Below are 22,488 nucleotides of genomic sequence, written 5' to 3' on the forward strand. Positions count from 1 at the left end.
AAAAGAGAAGGTTATATCTGACCTGCACCAACAGAAAAATTTAAACTCTGCTGACAGAAGTAGTAGAGGTGAGATTAAGAAGTTGGTGTGAAAAGCGAAGGACAGTTTGGGACAAGATGAATTAGTGCAGAGGGCAGTTGGGCAAACCATGGCAATGTCTCACCTGTGGCTGGAAATACAGAAACAAGCACAGCAGAGTCGGGGTTCCAGGAGCTGTAGGGGCAGGTAGAGCCACAAGAAGGAGCTCACTGAAGCAGTCATTGTGACCTAGAGCCCTGCTCATCAGAGATGGTGATTCACATCTGTCACAAAGTCACCAAGATGTGCAATGGCAGGGCAGTTTGAGGCAAATTTGAGTCTCCTGGAGTTGCCTCACTGGGAGCTGTGCCTCATGGAAGGCAGCCTGGGAGTTTGCCGGGCCTCTTCATCCTTGCCTCCATTTCCTGTCTCTTGTGATTGCTCCTGAAGGATCTAGTTGTTTTCTTCTTTAGTGGTTCGTGTTTTGGTCATTTGTTTCCTTGGTAAACATCTGCGGGGGAGGAAAAGAGGATTTCTTTTGTCCATATGATGTAATGTCTGATGGCTGAATTTCTGAAAAATGGCTGTTGGTGGCAGCCTGTGCCAAGAGCGCTGGTTCCTAATGGGAACAGGCTTTCCTCCCCTGGGAACTGGCCATAGGGTGTTAAGGATTCCTGTTTCTGTGGGATAGTGACATGACATGTAGGAAGAGGTCTTCTTCTGAATTGTGACAGCCATTTGGGACATTTTAAACAAGCCTCTGAATGTTACAGATTCCTGTGATAATTGATTTCGGGTGAACTTTGGGATGACAAAAAAAAAAAAAAAAAAAGGATCTCTGAGAATGGGTTACTTTAGTAACAATTTCAAACCACAGCTTAACTTTTTTTTTTTTTGTCCTGGGGATTGAACGGAGGGGTACTTAACCACCAAGCCACATCCCCAGCACTTTTTATATTTTATTTTGAGACAAGGTCTCACTAAGTTACCTAGAGCCTCCCTAAATTGCTGAGCCTGGCTTTGAACTTGTGATCCTCCTAACTCTTCCTCCCAAGTAGCTGGGATTACAGGCATGCAATATTGCACTTAGCACAGATTAAATTTTAATGGAGTAAATATGGATGCATGTAATTTGGGTTTTAGGCTCCAGTTGTGATGGGGAAACTAAGGTAAGGCCCTGTTCAGATCCTCAAGGAGTCAGAGAAATAAGGGATTAGAGAAATCTGTCAGTAATATGCTATAAGGAAGAAAGCAACATGTCTTAAGAACAATATAGTTAAGGAACAATTAAAACCTCAGAAATCACCACTTGAGAATGGTGGAGGGAATGAAATAGAACATGGAGAAAGGGATAGGAGTTGAATGAGGCTCTGGAAACTGGAGATTTGAAGACCCAGTGCTTCAGTTTAGTGAATTACTACTCTGACGAGCTTTGTTGTAGATGTTGAAGATACAGGAGTAAAAGAGACATTGTTCCTCCCTTAAGGAGGTGATGACATGAGAGGAAGTTCGTTTTATGGAGGAAATTCATTTTATGGAATGGGGGCTGGTGATCAGGAAATACCACTGCAAAGGTGGTTTGTAGTTGAATTTTTAAAAGACACGTGGATCTTTGCTAGGGATTAAGGGGAAAGGAACCTTCAGGCTGGAGGAACAGCATAAGCAAAGGGAAGGAGACTTGAATCACGTAGTGCATTCGAGAAACTGCAAGTAGTTGAGTATGGTGGGAGAGATGAGGCTGGAGAGGTGCAGAGTGCACCTTCCCAAGCCACTGTGATGTGACTTGGTTGATAAGTTCCAAACCTGGCAATGAGGATTCCAGTTCGACTTATTGCCTTTGTTGTTTGGGAAAGAGAAGCAAAGTATAGCATGATCAGTAGAAAAGAAGAAGACAGACATAAGATGCAAAGAGGTAAGGTCACAGAATTTTGTTCTTATTTGTATATGAAGAAGTAATCTGTAGAATACCTTCTAAATTTCCAACTTAGTTGACTCAGTGGGGATAGGGGGGAGCAAGAGTGCCTTCACCCCAGTAGAAAACACGGGAGGGATTGAGTGTTGCCATTTTGGACCCTTTCATGTGGGGTGCCTCTGGGATATTCAAGTTGGAGGTGTCCTTCAGGGAGTTGGATATTTGGGTCTGAGGCTCAGGAAAGAGCTCACAGTTGGATATAAGCAAAACAGAAAAGATACCAAAGCAAGAAAGTGTGTGATGTCTATAGAAAATCTCTACATGGGTGGAGCATAAGTGAAGAAAGAAAGAGAGGTAAAACTGAAAAGAGGTTTCATTGTCATGCTTTAGAGTTTGGGACTCATTCACAGGCATTATTTTTTCCCTCACATATTTTTGTTTTGTGAAGGAAATAAAATTCTACATAAACCTCTTACCCGCTGTAATGTTTAATGGCAAATACAGAACAGCTTCCAGTGAACCAATTCATGTGTATGGCCAACACAGCTGACCTGCTCTTCCTCCCTGCAGTTGCTCTGCGGAGTCCGGCCAGTGCTCCTGTCGAACTCACATGATCGGAAGGCAGTGTGACGGGGTGGAATCTGGGTACTACTTTACCACCTTGGATCACTACCTCTATGAAGCAGAGGAAGCCAGTTTGGGGCCTGTAAGTAGAGGGGTGCATGGCAGGTTGGCAAAGCAGCATTATAAGGGGGGTTATGGTGTAAACGTGCTCTTCATAGAGGCCATTGAAGAAGCATTTTTGTAGCTTTTGTCAGCACAAAATATGGGTGTGGACATGCCTTATTGAAAACAGTCTAAATTTAAAGCTGAGTCAGTCTGTCATTCACAAATAAGACTTTGGAGCATTCACTAATAAGGCTTTTGGCTGGTGTGTTTAAGAAATTTGTCTTTGTAAGAAAAAGTCTTCCTCCATTCTTCTCTCTTTGTGTGCTCCAAAATTATATCTGACATCATATATACTTAAAATGTATGTCTAGACTTCAGCTGAAATGGCTGAAGCAGTTGGAGTCTGGCTGGGCATTTTTATCCACATGACCTCTCCAAGCAGGTCTCTTGAGCTTCCTGCTAGCTTGGTAGGGTGAGGGCAGCGAGACTTCTTCACCTGGCCTCTGGCTTCTAGGAAGGAGGAAGCAGAAGCTGCCAGATCTCTTGAAGCCTGGACTCAGAAGTCCCAGAATATCATTTCCTGACATCCTATTGGTCACACAGCCAACTAAGTCTCATAGAGGATAATGTAGTTTGTGTCTCTTGATGGTTAAAGCTCCTTACAGATAGGGGAATAAAAGAATTGATGGTGGCCACCTTTGGAGATGACGAACCACAGGTATTATCTAATAACCTTGTGAACAGGACATCAAAAATGACTTAATAATTAGCAAGTGCTCATCAGCATATCGAGTTTATTTCCTTGTACTTAGAGCCTGAACCTAATGCCAATGAGACAGAAATAACTCCATTAGACATTGGACTGACTAGCCTTGTGGAGACTCTGAAGATGACTCCATCCCTCCTAGACTTGCTTGTCATTTTGAGTTCCATCCCCAATGTCCCAAGACTTCCAACCACAAAACTAAAAAGAAACCAATTACCTGCTTATATATCAAAAACTCTATACAACCTACTGGGAAATTTGTGTCTGAAGAACAGATATGAGAGTCATGGTTTTGAATCTTTGGGTGGCTTTGGATTTCTTTGGCTGTGAAGTGAAATTGAATTCCACTGCATATGAAGCATAGCACTGTTCCCCTTGTTTCCCAGGGAGTCAGTGTGGTGGAACGGCAGCATATCCCAGACCGGATTCCATCCTGGACTGGAGCTGGCTTTGTCCGAGTGCCCGAGGGGGCTTATTTGGAGTTCTTCATTGACAACATACCATATTCCATGGAGTATGACATCCTAATTCGCTATGAGCCACAGGTGAGGAACCACCCCATTGGAGTGTGGGCGGGGAGGCAGGCGGAGTGGGGGTGTTGGTGGAAAACAGAACTTTTAATGGGGACTTCAAGTTTCTGTGAAATCTGCGGTTTGTTTTGGTACAGATCAGCCTCTGATTTTTTGCTAACCTCCTTCATAAAAGTTAAAATGTATATTTTTCTTTTAAAGTTTTTTTTTTTTTTCTTTTAATGGTGATGGGGATCAAACCCAGGGCCTCACACATGGTGGGCAAGCACCCTACCAGTGAATGACAGTGAATACCCTAAAATGTCTATTTTTCTTGAATCCAGTTTCATTTAGTAAGGTGCTTAACCTGGCTGAATTGAGGAGACCCCATAGGCCTGGCTGCCCAAAGGTAGACACATTTCGCTCACTGTAGTAAAGGGCTGGAGGTGACAGTGTGACAACAGAGGTGAGAATGGGGCTAAAAGATGGAGGGAGTGACACCAACTGGGCTGAGCCAGAGGCTGCCAAAATGTGTCATAAAGAATTGGATCTAGCTGGGTGCAGTGGAGCATGCCTGTAATCCCAGCAGCTCGGGAGGCTGAGGCAGGAGGATCGTGAGTTCAAAGCCACCCTCAGCAAAAGTGAGGCCCTAAGCAACTCAGTGAGACCCTGTCTCTAAATGAAATACAAAATAGGGCTGGGGATGTGGCTCCATTGTCGAGTGCCCCCTGAGTTTAATCCCTAGTACCACCCACCCCCGCAAAAAAAAGCTGGATCTCAGCCTTAATGTTTGGGTGGAATTTTTATAAACTAATACAAAGGAAGAAAGGAATATCATGAGTAAAGAAGCAAGATTTCTGGGAATTGTTCCTCTGGGTTAGATGGAAGATATGGCTGGAGATGCTGTTAGGAAGATGCCAGGATCGGTGAGGAAGGTGGGCTACATAGTCACAGGAAGCTTGAAGGGTTCTGAGCAGGGGATCCTCATCATTTGGGCTTGAAAGTAGGCCATAAGGGACACTGGGAAGAGGCAGGGAGGGCCTTCAAGAGGTGTTTCAGCATTTAGAGAAAAGGGATTGGGGCTGGAACTGGGGCAATAGCAGAGGAAATGGGAAAGAGGGAGGATCTGTGTTTTTCATTTAAACTTGGCAAATGATCGATTTGGAGAGAACAGACAGGCAGCCCTGGGCTAATGCAGATGGTCCTCTCTTTGTTTGTTTCATATTCTAGCTTCCCGATCACTGGGAAAAAGCTGTCATCACAGTGCAGCGACCTGGGAAGATTCCAACCAGCAGCCGATGTGGTAACACTGTTCCTGATGATGACAACCAGGTGGTGTCATTATCGCCAGGCTCAAGGTCAGTGTGACAGAGGTTTGCAGCTCCACAGAACTAACTAAAATTAACAAAAAAAAAAAATTTTTTTTTTTGTCTAGTCTGTTGTAAGTAGTAGTTACTGTTTCAGAGCCAGACATTGACTATGGACTTGCTTCCTCTGGAATTGTCACTATAGAGCTTTCATTTTTCATTCTAATTTTTATTTTTTGTTTTTTGGATACTTATGGGCTGTTTGTTGTCTTCTCTTGTCTGTGGGCAGATATGTTGTCCTTCCCCGCCCCGTGTGCTTTGAGAAGGGTATGAACTACACGGTGAGGCTGGAGCTACCCCAGTACACTTCCTCTGATACTGACGTGGAGAGCCCCTACACGCTTATTGACTCGGTAAGTGCCAGGTCGCCTTTGACACATGCAGGAAAGCCTGGGCAAAAAGTACCCAACTGAGCCAGATGCCATGGTGCACACCATAATCCCAGCTACTTAATAGAAGGAGGCAGGAGGATCTCAAGTTCAAGGCCAGTCTGGGCAACTTAGCAAGACCTTGTCTCAAAATGGAAAATAAAAAAGGCTTGGGATGTAGTGTTCATCTGAGTTCAATCCCCATTATCAAACACACAAAAAAGAGCTCAAATGCCAGGTGCAGTGGCACATGCCTATAATCCCAGTAGCTCGGGAGGCTGAGGCAGGAGGATCACAAGTTCAAAGCCAGCATCAGCAACTTAGCAAACCTTAAAGAACTTAGCAAAATATAAAATATAAAACACATACATATAAATAAAATATAAAAAAGGGGGCTGCAGTTGTAGCTCAGTGGTAGAGCAATTGCCTAGCATGTGTGAGACACTGGATTTGATCCTCAGCACCACATAAAAATAAAGTTATTTTTTTAAAAAAGTGAATGTTTAAAAATATGTATATTGTACAGAAGCACCCTGGGTTCAATTCCCAGTACCAAAATTTTAAAAAAGTGCCCAAATGCTTCCTGGAGGAGCGTCCATGGAGAAGTAAAGCAGATTATTCTTTCTCCCTTCCAAGTTCACCTTGCTTATAAAATTCTACCCAATGGAAAAGATCTACTTAAACTGCTTTTCTCCCAAAATAGGAACTGCCTTAAACAATAGCATTTCAAAAACAATCATACTATGTAAAGTATATATAAGCTTTTCCTGGCCAGAAGTTTCAAGACTAGGAAGGATTTCACTTAATGAGTCAGATTTTCTTCTGTTCAGGAAGCAGAGAGGCCTTGGGGGTTTTATCTGTTTACTTGTTTTAACTGACGATGTGGACACAGCCATCAGGATTTTTTTGCTGTTTTCATTCCTTTGCAGCTTGTTCTCATGCCTTATTGTAAATCGCTGGACATTTTCACCACGGGAGGCTCAGGAGATGGGGTCACCAATAGTATCTGGGAAACCTTTCAGAGATACCGGTGTCTGGAGAACAGCAGAAGTGTTGTGAAGACACCAATGACTGATGTCTGCAGAAACATCATCTTTAGCATTTCCGCCCTGTTACATCAAATGGGCCTGGGTAGGTGTAGCCTGGCAGCTGGGGCAGGTGCTGCTTCCTGCTCTGAGTGTGCTTGGCGTCAGAGGTGCACTGGAGTGCAGACCCTGTGGTTCCGGGTTTAAACGAAGGAGATGTTGTCTGTATGAGGTTTTGTGTTCATTTTAAGTAATATTTTGGTAATCAAGCTCTAGGCGTGGTTCACCTATAATCCCAGCAAGCCTGGAGGCTGCGGCAGGAGGATCACAAGTGGAGACCCGGTTCACCAATTTAGCAAGACCCTGTTGGAAAAAATAAAAAAGGGCTGGGGATATAGCTCAGTGGTAAAGTGCCCCTAGGCTCAACCCAAAATTAATAGATAACTGAGCACCACTGAAGATGGAATCAGTGTTTAAGAAATATATGAACAGCAGGTGACTAGGGAAAAATCCCTGAGGATATAGCATGTCCATAGGTAGAGAGAGGAGTTGGGTGGAGTCAGAGGAGCATCAAATAACAGAAATTTGTTTTTCTGTGAAAGGTCAGAGAAAGGTCTAAGTCCTGTGATATTTGAGCTCTGAAGACCAGGCAAAAAGCCGGAATGACTGTCTGCCTAGAAAAACTGGTTTGATCTGTCCTCTCTGCCCTATTTCTTCTCTCCCACTTGGCATAGGAATGATCCTGTTTGAAACTGGGATTCTGAATAAGCCAAAGTAGTAAGAGCCAGGACCAGGGTGGGCCAGCAGAGAGGAGGTGGGCCAGCTCAGAGGCGGGTGTGAGGTGCTGCTCCTTATGTCATAGATTCTGGCCTGTCTCCACCCTGCAGCTTGCGAATGTGACCCTCAGGGCTCCTTGAGTTCTGTGTGTGACCCCAGTGGAGGCCAGTGCCAGTGTCGGCCAAACGTGGTTGGAAGAACCTGTGACAGGTGTGCGCCCGGAACCTTTGGCTTTGGCCCCAGCGGATGCAAACGTAGGTGTATGAGAAGCCCTGTTAGGTGTTCAGATGAACAACACAGTGTCGGGGTGGGGTGGGGGAGGTGTTCCATCCCTCCAGAAGGCAGTGCTGAAGCTGATCACATGAGCCCACGAACATTTGGATTTGGAGACAAGTTTGCTAATTTTTAAAAGGGTGCTCTGACATGTCTCTGTATTATTCAGTGAGTTTCTCAAGGCATTTCCTCGTTGGCCTCCTTCTGCAGCTTGTGACTGCCACCCTCAAGGATCCGTCAATGCCTTCTGCGATGCGATCACTGGCCAGTGCCACTGTTTCCACGGGGTGTATGCTCGGCAGTGTGACCAGTGTTTACCTGGGTACTGGGGCTTTCCAAGTTGCCAGCCCTGCCAGTGCAACGGGCATGCCGATGACTGTGACTCAGTGACCGGGGAGTGCTTGGGCTGCCAGGACTACACCACAGGCCACAACTGTGAGAGGTATGTGCACGCCGCCTCTTGTAAGACAAGAGTGATGTTGTCCTTGGCTGAGCAAATATTTTCTTAGACAAATCACAGACTTCATCTCTGCTGGGCTCCATGTGGCTCATTCATTTCTTACCACCTTGGTATTTCCTAGGAGCTCATTCGTTTATGCAGCACAAATGTAGTTTATAACTTGTATGTGCCAGGCAGTGGCCTGTTGCTGGGGATGTGGCAGAGAACAAAACTACCATGAATCTCCCCTCATGGAGTCATTTTAGAGCTCACCAATAGGTCTGTGAAGACATCATGTCTCTGTCTCGGCACATTCTGGCCTCAGATGGGAGTTGTGAAATGTTAGTGCCTAATTTGGGTCAAAGGAGAAACCAAATCCAAATGGGATTAGTCATTTTAAGTAGCTTTGTTTTTCAAAACATTTTATGCAATCCCAGTTTCCAGGAGACATATAAAATGTGCACAAGCAGAACTGTTCTAGCAAGTGTTAATTGAGAAATTATTATGAATGCAAAGCACTCGGAAGAGTAGACATAAAATGTACCTCCATTGACATTAACAATTTAGTTCAATAGATAAAAATAGTCTGTGAAAAATTACACACTGACATATCCTTTCATGACTAATTCAGAAATGCAGCCTTACTGTTAGAAACTGCTCTTGGTGGGGATTATAGTTTCCACCTTTCCATGTCCATAAATTTTCTTCTAATATCTGTCTATAAATATTGTCACTTGTAAGACTTCAGCAGGTGCTTCATTTGGTGCTAGTTGCTTATCAGATGAAAAATGTTTAGTGAAAACTGAATATGTGGTTAAATTAAGGCATTTAAAACCATTCATGAAGCAAACACATGACTCTTGGCCTGATGCTAAAGTGGAATTTAAGAATTTGAATCAAAGTCATCACAAAATTGTGCTGTAAAAAGAACACAAGGGAAGAGTTACACAGAGATGAAAGTAGGAAATTAATATATCGCTGTCATCTTTTGTTTTCTGCCCTAGATTTTTCTTTGTTGATTGTCCAGAGGGAGATGGAGAATTAGTATGAGAAAGAGATAGATGAAAAAATAAGATTAACCAGAAGAGAGGAGGGTAGGGAACAGAAGTAAGCAACAAAGGTGGTTTACCCACAGTGCTGATTCAAAATGAGACACTCGAGAATGTTGAAAGAGCATCGGCTGAGAATAGACTGGTTGATATTTGCAACTATCTTTGGGATTTTATTGGTAAATGGTTTTTTTGTTTTGTTTTGTTTTTAATTTTTTTTAAAAAAGAATAGGAAGTGATGTGGGAGAAAAGATTTTTAGCCCTGGGTTTGGAGGACAACCCTTCTGCCTTCTAGTTTAAGCCAATTTTTCATCCTCCTTTTTCTTATTCCCAGATGATCAAAATTTCAATCCCACAAATTTAAAACTGTATATGCTAGATTTGTTCTTGAGGGGAGGAAGTAAGGGGCAGGGCAGGAAATGAACATTCTATTTGTCATGACGTCTTATGTTTTATTTTACTTAGAAAAGTTCCAGAAATTTCCTCAGATACCATTGTACAAAATTGCTTCATCACTATGAATTTCCCAGCACCTAGCACATAATTAAGGAGTATGTTCATGTATTATTTCTGCATCTAATCAAATATATGATTAATTTTCTCAGAACAGGAAATTAATTCTCTCTTTTTCCCCCCACTTTAAAAATATGTTACCTCTACCTCCAAAAAAGCTGAAAAATAGGCAGGGGTTGTGGCTCAGTCCTTGGTAGAGCACTTGCCTGGCATACGTGAGGCCCTGGGTTCTATCCCCAGCACCCTAAAACAAAACAGAGAAAACACACTGAATTGGAAATCATGGCCCAGCTCTGCTTCTAACTTGCTTTATAACTTTGGGTGAGTTCAAGTATTCAGTTTCCTATAACTAGGATGGATGGATTTATCTTGAAGATATTTGCATGACACAGTAAAAGAATCTCTTGTTGAAAGTCAGCAATTGAAATAATAGCTCATTATCTAACAAGGTATATAAGCTTGGCAAATCATCCGGGCTCCATCGACCCCTGGTCTATAAGTTGAGAGGATTGGACCTGCTGAATTTGGGAGTTAATAAATGGCCTCCCTCATTGCTGACCAAGTTGCCACCGTGTGAGACATGGACTCCGAAGTCACACAGTTGCAGAGCATCCCTGTCCACTTTCTTACTGATAAAAGCTGGATCAGACGTGTGGTTGCTAACATTCCATTCCTCCCCGGCATGGTGCACAAATCATGTCCACAAAGACTGACTCCTTAGGGAAAAGAGGGAGCAGAACCCAACACTTGGGGCAGGCGGGTAGCTTATGGGACAAATAAGGGTACATGGGGAACCCTTTATCTGAGGAGCTGTGAGCAAGTGGCCATGTGAGATGACGGTATCATCCTAATGATAGTAGTCCTCCAACTGTGGTGCCCACATCAGTAGCATCAGCACCACCTGGGACCTATTGAGTCAGAAGCTTGAGGAGAGGAGCCCAGCTATGTTTTAACAGGTCCTCCATGGGATCCCAGTTGTGGTAAAAGTTTGAAAAACCAGTGCTTCAATGGAAAGTTCTCCATGTGGAAACATGGGGAATGGGGGAAGATGTCCTCAAGCAGAACACAGTTTCTAAGACTTTTCTTGGAACAGGTTTCTTAAAACTGGATCATGGCTCACTCTCTCTTGTGACTCCTGCAGGTGCTTGGCTGGTTACTATGGTGACCCCATCATTGGGTCAGGAGATCACTGCCGCCCTTGTCCTTGCCCAGATGGTCCCGGCAGTGGACGCCAGTTTGCTAGGAGCTGTTACCAAGATCCTGTGACTCTACAGCTTGCCTGTGTTTGTGATCCTGGGTACATTGGTAAGTCATGTACCGACTTTAGGAGGCAAAGAGGGAGGAAAGAGTAGTCTTTGAGTTCATTGTTGAGGAGAAGGAGATGAAGGGTGAGTTAGTTAAGGTCACTTTTACAATCCTTAAGTAAAAGTTAAGGGAATTGGAAAGATCCTTCTATTTTCATACTTGGCATGTGGGTAGAGTTAATTCTTGAGTCTCTAAGATAATAATGTTATCAACTGCACATGGGAAACTCTTCCCCTGGGAAGCTGTGAGCAAGTGGCTATATGAGGTGAGGATATCAAGTTCATTCAAATCCACACAAAACCCTGTGAAACATTTTTGTGTTCTTAAACAGTAGGAAGATTAGTTTCAGTTTCTCTCTTCCCTTGTCTGACTCCTAGCCAAACTGTCTCAAAGCAGTGAGGTGGCCAAATGGTGGCAGAAGGATGAAAAGAATATCATCTAGGAAACTGGCAGATAGCTGTGTTGGTCAGAGCTGAACATTTTCCTCACTGATTATTAAAATCACATTGTCTGTTCATACTTAGTGAATTTAGCTGGTTCTGAGAATAAGCTCCTTCTTATTTCATTATCAAAACCTCTACTTCAATACTAGCTATGCTTTTGTGTGGTTCACATAAGCCTGGGATTCAAGGATTTCATAGGAAAATTGGTCATCATCAAGGATCCCATTTTTCAGGTTGCTTCAGAAAGTACAGTGATTTTTCAGTTTATATAATTCTTGGGGTAGGAGTTTAATATCGAGTTACCCTTTACAGTGTCCATCTCTGTCTAGCTCCTGGCCCGCTCGACCCCTGTATAATGAGAAGCTAAAGTCCCATGTGCTAAGAGTCTTACAACTGTCTTGCCCTGCTGTGGCCTCCAAGGCCACAGAATACTTCCCTCCCCTTGCAGCTAAGAAGCCCGATGTAGTGGTCTTAGGCTCTGTCAATACCACAGTGAAGACGAAGCAGCCAGGTTGGCTCTCTAGGCAGGAATATCAGCGGACTGTGATCTGGCTTTTTAGTCAAGCTGATAGTCTTGTATTTTTGTTTCTGTTTTTGTTTGTTTTTGCTCACTAGGCTCCAGATGTGAAGACTGTGCCTCAGGATACTTTGGCAATCCCTCTGATGTTGGGGGGTCCTGTCAGCCTTGCCAGTGTCACCACAACATTGACACAACAGACCCAGAAGCTTGTGACAAGGAGACTGGAAGGTGTCTCAAGTGCCTGTACCACACGGAAGGGGACCATTGCCAGTTCTGCCGATTTGGGTACTATGGCGATGCCCTCCGGCAGGACTGTAGAAGTAAGATTTACATTCTCTTTGCCCTTGGTTGAAATGATTGTCACCTTTCTCTTAATCATCAGGGGGTTGTTTGTATCGTTAGTTCAGAAAGGTTATATTTTCAGTTTTAATAAAAAAGATGAGACTGAGCCGGGTGCAGTGGCACACACCTGTAATCCCAGCGACTTGAGAGGCTGAGGCAGGAGGATCGCAAGTTCAGAGCCAGCCTCAGCAACAGCAATGTGCTGAGCAATTCAGTGAGACCTCATCTCTAAATAAAATACACAATAGGGCTGGGGATGTGGTTCAGTGGTTGAGTGCCCCTGAGTTAAATCCCTAAAACAAGGATGAGACCGAATTGTTTTTTAGCATTACAGCATTTTCTGGCAAGTTGTGGAGTCTCAAGATATGGCTCAGTGTCAGGGAGAGAAAACCAAAACGGAAAACTGGGTGTGACCATGATAAATGGCACACAAAGAGTGTGTGGGTGTCGTCTTCTACCTAGGAACTTGCTGACCAAATGGGACTTGGAGATTCTAAATACCACTGTAGGCCACACCTTTTCCAGAGTCATTGATGGAGCAGAGCCCTCCAGCTTAGTGAAAAGGAGTAACATTTCTAAAATCTTTCACATTTTTTTTCTCTCTTATCAAGAGATCAGTTAGAGCCTTCTCTGCTGCTCAAAGCCCCCAGGCCACTGTTGGTCTATAGAAACCTGTGTGGAATGTGGGGACCAGCAGGACCAGATTCCTTCAAGCCTTACTAGCTTAAAGGGCTTCTTTCTACCTATTCTTTCTGACATGTTCATTATTGCGTTTTCTTGCCAAGAATTTGAAGTTTTTGGATATCTCTATTCCCGCAGGCATATATCTTTTTAAATTTCCAATTAAATCTTCAATTTTAAAATGTTTCACCAGCAGCTTATTAGATTTGTATATCTGGAAAATACTCCTAGGCAAAAATCTGTCATTGTGTATTGTGCAAATATGTCATTTGCCTGAGAAATGTCAGAATGATGTAGTATATCATAACAACTTCCAAAGAACAGTAATTTTAGATTTTTTTTTTTTTAATCGCCTCCTTTCCTTCTTGCCTGTCAAGACTGAGATCTGGAGAGGGAAAACCTTAGCTGATGAGCTGTATCCAGCTTCTGCATGCCTGTGTGTGTGTGAGTGTAACCACAGGTAAAGCTGATCAATGCTGTTCTTTTTCAGAGTGTGTCTGCAATTACCTGGGCACTGTGCAGGAGCACTGTAATGGGTCTGACTGTCAGTGTGACAAAGCCACTGGTCAGTGCTTGTGTCTTCCTAATGTGATCGGGCAGAACTGTGACCGCTGTGCGCCCAATACCTGGCAGCTGGCCAGTGGGACTGGGTGTGACCCATGTGACTGTAATTCTGCACATTCCTTCGGACCATCTTGTAATGAGGTAAGGGGCTGTGGCAGAGGAGTGAGGATTGGATGAGCCTAGGTGACAACTAGACCATTAGATGGCTTTGCCCCAATTATTAAAAGGCCAATACAGAAGTTGGCAGGCACTGCATGAGCGGGCTATCAGCCCTTACTTGTCCCCCTTCTTGGCTAAGGTGACATAATTCTGCAGCGTCCTCATCTGATGCATCCATAGCATTTCATTTTAGTGCCCCACTGCAGATGTAGACTCACCTGAGTGGGCCAGAGTGGGCCCCTTTCCTTGTCTGGCCCCCAAATCAGACTTTTTTTTCTTAGTTTCAAAGGAACCGAATAGCCATACCCAGCATTGTAAAGAGTGGTATTGTTTACTCACACAGGCTGAGTGACATGCTGCTAAGTCATGTGAGTCAGATAGCCTAAGATTAATGTTGATCTGGGAGGATAAACAGGAAGGGAGCTGATGACTGGAGGCTGAGGCAGAAGGATCACAAGTTTGAGGACAGCCTCAGCAACTTAGCAAAACCTTTCAGAAAAAAATGAAAAAAAAAAAAAAAAGAATGAGGAAAGGTGTAAATCAATTGTATCATGCTGTGGCCCTGCTTAAACACTGTTGCAGGAGAGCAGATAAAAAGTGCTGGCACCAAAGCTGGAGGGACAAGCCTCTCAGTCAGCATGTGCAGGTCTTCTCAGGTAGACAGCTCAGTCCATTCCTACCTGGCAACTAGGGGTGAAGAGTGACAATTAGCTTCTGCCCTGAAGCCACTTGAACCATGATCTATGTTCTGGACGCAGTTCACAGGGCAGTGCCAGTGCATGCCAGGATTTGGAGGCCGTACCTGCAGCGAGTGTCAGGAGCTCTTCTGGGGAGATCCCGACGTGGAATGCCGAGGTGAGGTGCAGTATTCTGCTGTTAACGTTGATGGTAATAGTAGGAGCAGGCTCTACAAGCATTTATGGCAACATTTTAATAAACCATTTCAACTCTTTGCTATTCTTCTGTTCCTAATTTTTCTTCCCTTTTTAAAATTTATAACTAGATATTTTCTATAGTTTGTGTGCTCTTTGGCATATTTTCTTTGTTGCACACACCATGTAGTAAGTTCCCTGTTGGACTCTAAATTTTAAAAATGATCTTTTTCTCTTTTGGATAACCTCATCTTTTTTGGATGAGAACAAGAAATAACAGATCCTGAGTGAGCAACTCTTAAAATATCTCCTTTTAAAAGGCCAGAAATTTAGGAACTATGTTCCTTAACTGCAGGAAAACTTCAAACAGTGGACAACACCAAAGCAAATTCATATGATTTGTTCTTAAGCTGAGACTTAGCTAGAAGGATTTGTGAAGACATCTTTGATTAAGGTTTGTTTCACAGAGTGGGTGATGTTTGTTGTGTCAATAAACAAATACTCTTTCATTCATCACTGTCAGTCCAGATGTTGGTTCTAATGAGCTCAGATTTTCTCACTTAGAAGATATTGACAGTCAGTGGACCAGTTGCTGAAAGATATCTCTAGAAATTAAACCCCAGTTTCTGCAGGGCCCTGGTCACTGTCTGTTGAATTCCTCAATCTTATAGTGCCCCAAGGGCTTGATTCTTTTCCACAGAATGGCTCTGTCTTTGCTTAGACCCTGATTCTATCAGCCTGTGTCATTGGCAAAACAGCCTTGACTGCCAAAGCTCTCTGACCTTTTGCTCTATTGGCATGAAAAGCCTTATACTCAAGAGCTGAGTCAATCAGAGAATTGTTCATGGAGTAGTCAGAACTTTACCCCTTACCCTTTTATCCTTTCTTTAAACTTTTGCCTCTAATTCTGTCAGAGACATTGTGGCTTATGGACCCCCACATCAGCTTGTTTGGGTCAAAATTTAAATTGTGTTTTAGAAACTTCGTGAAGAATGAGATTCGTAGCATTGGAGTTCACCAACTTCTTTGTTCATTTTATCTAGAAGAAAAGTCAGCTTATTACATAGGAAACTGATAAGCAGGAAAAACAAACACGTAATACACAACCCAAACCAAGTTTTCTGCAAGGAAAAGTGGTTCATTTAAGAATGTATTGAAACTGGACATGTATATGCCTTTCAGCATCTCCCTTGGGTATTTCCTTTTTAAGGTGATCAGACTTTAGTTAAGGAAGAAACCACAAACATCATCTAGCTTTAGGACTTTCCTGTTGCGCAGTGGTATCCCAGCAGCTCGGGGGCAACAGGGAGCCAGGCAGGTGGAGAATCCCATAGCCCAGAGCTTGAGTCCTGGAGCCAGGCTGCCTGGGTTCAGGTCAAACACTCCTTCTGTGTTAGGGGAACACCAAGCCCCTGCTCATCTCTGCCACCCAGCACTTTCCTCCCTTTACTCGGTTTGCCATGAATATTTCTAATCTTCTTTCTATGATTTTACATTTATAATTTTTAAAATAAAGCATGCAGAATTTGTTTTTTAAAAATCCAACCTCAGTTCTTTGCATTTTCATTATCCTTTTATTATAATCTGAGTCTTCCCATTCATTCAGCCTATCCCTATTATGGTTTAGATATGAGGTGTCTCCCAGAAGGTCTGGTGTGAGATAATGCAAGAAAGTTCAGAGGTGAAATGATTGGGTTATGAGATCCTTAGCCTAATCAGTGCTTTAATCCACTTGATTAACTGGGTGTAACTATAGGCTGGTAGGGTGTGGCTGGAGGAGTCTTTGGGGTATCTCCTTTGTCCCTGGTTAGCTGATCTTAGTCTCTTTTCTGCTTCCTGAGCATCTCCTGAGCCGCTTTTCTCTACCACACTTCCACCGTGATGTTCTACCTCAACCCAGACTCAGAGCAGTAGAATCGACCAGATCTGGATTAAGACCTCTGAAATCATGAGCTCCAAATAAACTTTTCCTTTCTAATTGTTCTTATTAGGTTTTTGGTAATAGCAACAAATAAAGCTGACTAAAAACCCCAACCAGTAAAAAGTTGGTTGCAAGACATTTGGAGATAGTACACAGATTCAAGGGAAAATACCCTAGAGGTATTGGCAGGTTCTAGATATAGGAGTTCCATTCTGTCCTTACGTTCTTATTAAATTATGACACTTTTCCAATCTCATCTTCAGGATTTTTTTCTAAATGGGAACCAGAAAGCCCCTTTTCTCAAAGTGTTAAAATCTAAGTGTAAAATACCTAACCTCATTGCTAACTTGAGCAATTCAGGGTTATAAGATGTTGTCGTATCTTTTTGTGTGTTAAGGTCCACGATGTCCTTCTTTGTGTCCACATTGACTGGGCTAGGGTGAGACATTTGGAAATTTTGGGGAAGGGGAGCATTTGGGTTATCACTATGATGGGGCGGTTGCCATAGGTGCTTGGTGTTCAGAAGCCAAGAATGACAAATGTCCCACAGTGCTTAAGGCAGGCTCTCAGGCAAGAATATTTGGGTCCCAAATGCCTTTGATATCCTGCAGAGGAGACTCAAAACCTAGAAAGCATCTAGAGAGAGTGAGAATTGAATTCATAATGGGTGATTCATTGCCAACCACAGGGCCTGTGCACACTGGAAGGAAATGGGAGCTAGACCCAATATGGTCCAGTGATCACAGGGCCAGTAAGAAGCAGACTGGGCTCAGGGTTTTATTTGCAGTGCTATGCATTGGAAATGGGAGTAACAGAACTCAAGGAACTGGGTCCAAAGATCAACAAAGAAGTGTTATCTAAAATTAGATGGGACCATGGGGAAAGAACATACTCTTTTCTTGAATTATGTAATTAATTGCCAAATATGTTTTCAGTTGAAATGGTTTGTTGGAGGGCACAAATTTAGACTTTCTGGTGCCATCTTGCAAACAATAAGCTTATAGAAAGACTTAGGTCATAGCTAAGTATTCTCCTTATGGAAAAAAAAATGTAGTTATGTAAAAGACAAATGAGTTGAGCCTCCAACATAAAAATTGTTGAATGTTCCTATTGTCCCAGCAAGTTGGGGCTCTTGGCTGATGGTGCCAAGTCTGAACAAGCCCACCACTGTGTTGGGATGGAGAGAGAATCTCATCCACCCACTGCAGAACATGCTAGAGGAAAGTTCAGCCTGGAGCTCTGCATTGTGCCCCCCAGAAGCTAAAGGGTCACATAAGGAATCGTTCTATTGATTCATAGATTGCAAAGGGAGGGTACGGTTTCCATTTGGGGCCTTGGCTCTTAGAAAAGGCCAGTGTCTCTAAACCCAGAGGAAGGAAGGCAACTGTGGCACAGGTGAGAGGCCCTGGGCAGTGGCCGTTTTTCCCCATCATGTTTGTTTCTTATTTCACATTTCTCCAGTAGAAAAATGGTGCATTCCTTTGCCCACACAGTCATCTTCAGAATGCCTGAATTCTTTTCTCAGGTTAGAATTTCTTCTACAATCACCCCCCACCCCTTTTTTTTTTCTTTATTTCCATTGTGCTTCAGGAAATCGGACTTTGAGTCTTTGGAGAACTACAGATTCTGTTGATAGGCGAGTGAAGACACGTCTTATCTAATCCTAATAACAGAATGTGGGTCCCTGGAAGTGGGGAGCTAGACTAAAAGTGGGCAGACTGTAGGCAGGGACCTCACGCAGGCCACTGCCCACACTGGGAACGGAAGCTTGGAGGCTGCGTGTTTGTATCTTCTCTGTGGCTGCTTGTGCTGCAGTGCCAGAGTTGAATAGTCATGACGGACAGAATGGCCAGCAAAACCTCAAATGGTCACTCTATGAATCTTTATGTAAAAAGTTTACAACTCCTGGACTAGTCAGGCAGCCAGTTTCTGTAGGTGAAATCATAGTCATCCTCCCACTTTCATTCCAAAATTGAAGTTATAGTACGGAGGCCAAAAAAGGGAAGGGGTAGGAACGGATGTCAGAAAATAGAAAACCACATATAAGATATACAAAGTATTCAAGTGTTTCTTTTAGTGAAATGGAAGTGTCCAGGTAAAACATCAGCTAACCTTTTAGTCTTGCTGCAAATCCTAGAGATCCACTTTACTTAAAAAGCAAAGCTGGTGGCAGCAGATAATCTGTCATCTGATACTTCAGATGTAGCACTTTCTCTGTCCCAAGGCAAATTTAAGTGTCCAACAGAAAGGTGGATAATGAGCCCAGCATTGGTGAGTGAACAGGTCTCTCGCCTCAATAGGAGGTGCTTGCAGGCTATTTGGGGAAATGGAGCACAGAAAGCAGGAAAAGGGTAGAACAAATCTTTTCAGTTGTCAGGGCAAGATCAGTGGGAATTGACGTCATTAGAAAAGGTCTCAAGGAAAAAGTTACCTTTATTGGGCATTTACAGAGAATCTGCTCAATGTTGAGCATTTTCACACATGCGATATCAGTCTTCATTTTATTCTTGCAGCAGCCACCTTTGGGGGCAAGTCTAACCTCCCTGTCATAGTTGACTAATCTCAGACTCAGGTTGAGGCTTGACTGAAGACGTTCCTCAGTGAGGGCAGAGGAGGGCTCTGAGGCCATGCCTGTGCACCCAATCCTGCTCTTTCCACAGGCTTAGTGGCTCCTTGTTGGTAGCTGGTATTTAGAAATTACTGTCCTAGCTGAAGGACGATAAGGACGTTATGTAGTGACAAAGCCATAGGAAGTACCTATAGGAAAAAGAGTTAGCTGGAGTCTTGGAAGATTTGGTTTCACAATTGTGAAAAGCCTCTAATGACAGTCCCTGAGGGTAGACTTTGCTCAATGGTGAAATCAGGTCTGGAGGAGCAGAGGGAAGGGTATGAGGAAAGCAGGTTTCCATTCCGACACTGACTTGCACATGTTTTCCGCTGGGCCTCAATATCTTCTAAATTGGTGCAATAGTACCTACCTCTTAGGGATTGTTTTAAATAAGAAAACTTAGTAAACACAGAGGATACCTCCTGACCACAGAACAGAGAATTTATTTGTAGATGAAAATGGAATTCTTGGGGCTTGTTAATTCTTGGGCCTGGGGCTATAGCTCAGCGGTAGAGCGCTTGCCTAGCACGTGCAAGGCCCTGGGTTCGATCCTCAGCACCACATAAAAATAAATAAATAAAAAATAAAAGCATTGTGTCCAACTACACCTAAAAAAAATTTAAAAAATAATAATAATTTTCTCATTTTTGAAATGCTATTCTTGATCTTCATGATTTGTTCATGTTAAAGATCAAGCAATAACTTTTTCTGTATATACTCTCTTTCCACGAGAAAGTTCTTGGTTCTCTGCCAAATAATATCACTTCCTAAAGCAGCGCTGTGCTCCAGGCACACCCTTTCTCATAGAAGGCTGCTGGAGCGCATCAGCCACAGCTTGCACAGTTGGTTTATCACTGTTTAGATCCTGGTGGGTGTGAGAGATGACCTTTGAATTTCCTTCATAATGTTAGCATCCGTGAAGTTTTAAATTGTCAGGTGTGACCCAACCTTTCTGCTCCAGCTATGTGAGTATCACTAAAACATCTGGGGTGGGCGGAAGGTCTTTTGACAAGGTCACACATGTGGGTCATCTGGTGCTCATCTCCTATGGGACTCCAAGAGAAGCCATTTTGGAAATTCAGGAAGCCAGGAAGGAGGCACATGTTCACAGGAGTATAACCATTTCCCAGCTTCAGTTTGAAATTAAAACCTGATGTATCTAAAATGGTTGTTTTGTATTCTTTAAGAGTACAGGACTGACTTTTTCAGTGATGATCAGCTCCTCGGCTGGAGGAAAGGAATGTTGGTCTGTTTGGCTAGGTTGTCTTTTGGAGAGATTTGAAGCCCCATGGAACCCAAATTGCATCCCCATGACCAGATAAGGAGGGAAGTTTTATCAGTCTTTTGAGCCTACAGTGTCAGCCCAGTGTTTTTCCCTCAAAGATACTTGTGACAGAATGAGAGCAAGATAGGCCCTTAGCAATGCAATAGGTGAAAAAATTCCTATTAGAAAAGTGTTAAATAAATTCAACGTAGGCCTGCATCCCTTGCCCAAGTTGTGAACCCAGTAAAATCCTATGCAAGATTGAACTAACATGTACCTTTGCATGAGCTGTAGGGAAAAAATAATTTTCTGAGCAAACTAAAGCCTGTGTAGCATATGCCTCAGTTGCCTGAAGCCTAGGGGAGGAGTGGGATAAGTGGGCTCTGGTAGATGGTTCTTGGGGCTATTCATAGGGATACCTCTGGGGCTTATGGGACAGAAGTGAAGTGGGTTTGTTTATTATGGGTGGCATCGCTTATCCCTCTGTCACATAGGCCCTTATACTTGTGTATAAATCCTCATTGTGAACTGATAAAGTCATGGTTGTGCCTCCACCCTTTAGAATGTGTTCACACACACACACACACACACACACACACACACACACTCTTTCTCTCTCTCTCAAACATGCAAGAGAAGGTAGAAACAGCTGCAAAAATGACAAGGTCAATACTTAAAGTCAGGTCTAGTGACACTCAAAAGCAGCATCTCCTGGGACCTTGTAGAATATTAAGTTGTTGGGCCCCACACAGACCTCCTGAATCAGACAGAGCATGGCGTGAGGGAACAGGAAGCCATAAGTTTCATAATCCCTCCAGGTGATTTTGGTGTAAGCCACACAGGTAACCAAGTTTTCTCAAAGACAACTGGATTTACCAAAATGATATGGAAACTCAATTCTTAAAATTTAAATAACATAAGCCTTTCAGGTGTAGCATTATCTAAGTTCCCCCTATTCTCTTCATCTAAGAAATTGAAAGTAGTGCCTTTCTCATTGTTTTTCTGAGATGTCACAAGGTATTTCACTAAAAAACAATCAATCCAATGAATGAGTTTGAGATACAGCTGGGTAAAAAATATAAAAACAGGTGTTTTTTGTTTGTTTGTTTATTTTTCCTACAGAACTCCTCTGGATCTTTAATTTACTGAATTTTTTTGTTGTATATCAGTGTGAAATATGCTCTTAATCTTCAAGAGGAGGATATAGAATCTCCCATATGGGCCTTGACCATGGAACTCTTTTTTCAAGGAACATACAGAATAAAGGGTATAGGAATCACAATTAAAATTATCCATAACTAGCTTAAGCTATTTCCTGATTCAGTATGAGTACCTTCCAAAATTAGGAAAGAATGAACCATGCCTAAGGTGTTTGAAAAAAAAAATGTTAAAAAAAAAAAAACCCAAGTTTTAATTTTGAAACCCCAAAGTTTAATTTTGAAAACCTAAGGCACCAAGAAAAGTATATTTTGTAATCATAAAAGTTAAGGACTGGAGTAGTCTAACATTCAAATTACTGGTAAATAAGCCTATGATCATGACTACTTTTTTTTTTTTTTAATCCAGTGGAAATGTAATCAGGGAACACTGGGCAAGAGATCATTAGTCACAGAAAGTGATACTAAAAACTAACTTTTTTTGAGTGCTTTCTAATAAGATGCTCTTCTAAGCACTTTAGAATTAAGTTATTTTTATTCTAAAAGCAATCATATAAGGTAAGTAAAATCATTAGCTCCTCTTACAGATGTGGAAGCCATGATTCAGTTTCCTAATTACTCAGGATTCCATAAGAGTTTTTTTGTTTGTTTATTTGTTTGTTTCGTTTTGTACTAGGGATTGAGCCCTGGGGTGCTTTGCCACTGAACTACATACCCAGTCCTTTCTTTTTATTTTGAGACAGAGTCTCACTGGCATCAAACTTGCAATCCTCCTGCCTCAGCCTCCCAAGTTGCTGGGATAACAGCCTGTGCCACTGCACCTGGTTCCCAGCTTTCATTCTTCATCATGGTGCTGGATTTGTTGCTCAAGAATTTGGTGTGTAGTTGGCAAAGACAATATAAGGTAAACTAGCAACACAAGGCAGGATGTTGTGAGGTGAGGGTCAGGCAAATTGTATGAGAAGAT

At 42.8% G+C, this 22,488-nt stretch overlaps 1 protein-coding gene and 1 long non-coding RNA gene across 2 annotated transcripts in view; one reads left to right on the forward strand and one right to left on the reverse strand.

The window, feature by feature from the left end:
* The window catches only part of Lamb1 (laminin subunit beta 1), a 68,161-nt gene that overhangs the window by 29,340 nt on the left and 16,333 nt on the right, over window positions 1-22,488 (forward strand). The window contains exons 13-23 of the mRNA XM_015488333.2: window positions 2,501-2,636; window positions 3,752-3,910; window positions 5,105-5,232; window positions 5,471-5,594; window positions 6,539-6,740; window positions 7,522-7,665; window positions 7,895-8,126; window positions 10,827-10,990; window positions 12,049-12,273; window positions 13,467-13,681; window positions 14,458-14,554. Coding sequence (XP_015343819.1) covers window positions 2,501-2,636; window positions 3,752-3,910; window positions 5,105-5,232; window positions 5,471-5,594; window positions 6,539-6,740; window positions 7,522-7,665; window positions 7,895-8,126; window positions 10,827-10,990; window positions 12,049-12,273; window positions 13,467-13,681; window positions 14,458-14,554 — 1,826 coding nt within the window. The remainder of the gene's footprint in view (window positions 1-2,500; window positions 2,637-3,751; window positions 3,911-5,104; window positions 5,233-5,470; window positions 5,595-6,538; window positions 6,741-7,521; window positions 7,666-7,894; window positions 8,127-10,826; window positions 10,991-12,048; window positions 12,274-13,466; window positions 13,682-14,457; window positions 14,555-22,488) is intronic.
* LOC125611381 lies at window positions 730-22,401 on the reverse strand. Its single transcript, XR_007341566.1, has 3 exons — window positions 22,273-22,401; window positions 20,684-20,689; window positions 730-1,007 (listed from the first exon to the last, which is right to left on the reverse strand). It is a non-coding gene; the product is annotated as an uncharacterized LOC125611381 (long non-coding RNA).

Source organism: Marmota marmota, unplaced genomic scaffold (assembly GCF_001458135.2).
Source record: "Marmota marmota marmota unplaced genomic scaffold, marMar, whole genome shotgun sequence".
Classification (NCBI taxonomy): Eukaryota; Metazoa; Chordata; class Mammalia; order Rodentia; family Sciuridae; genus Marmota; species Marmota marmota.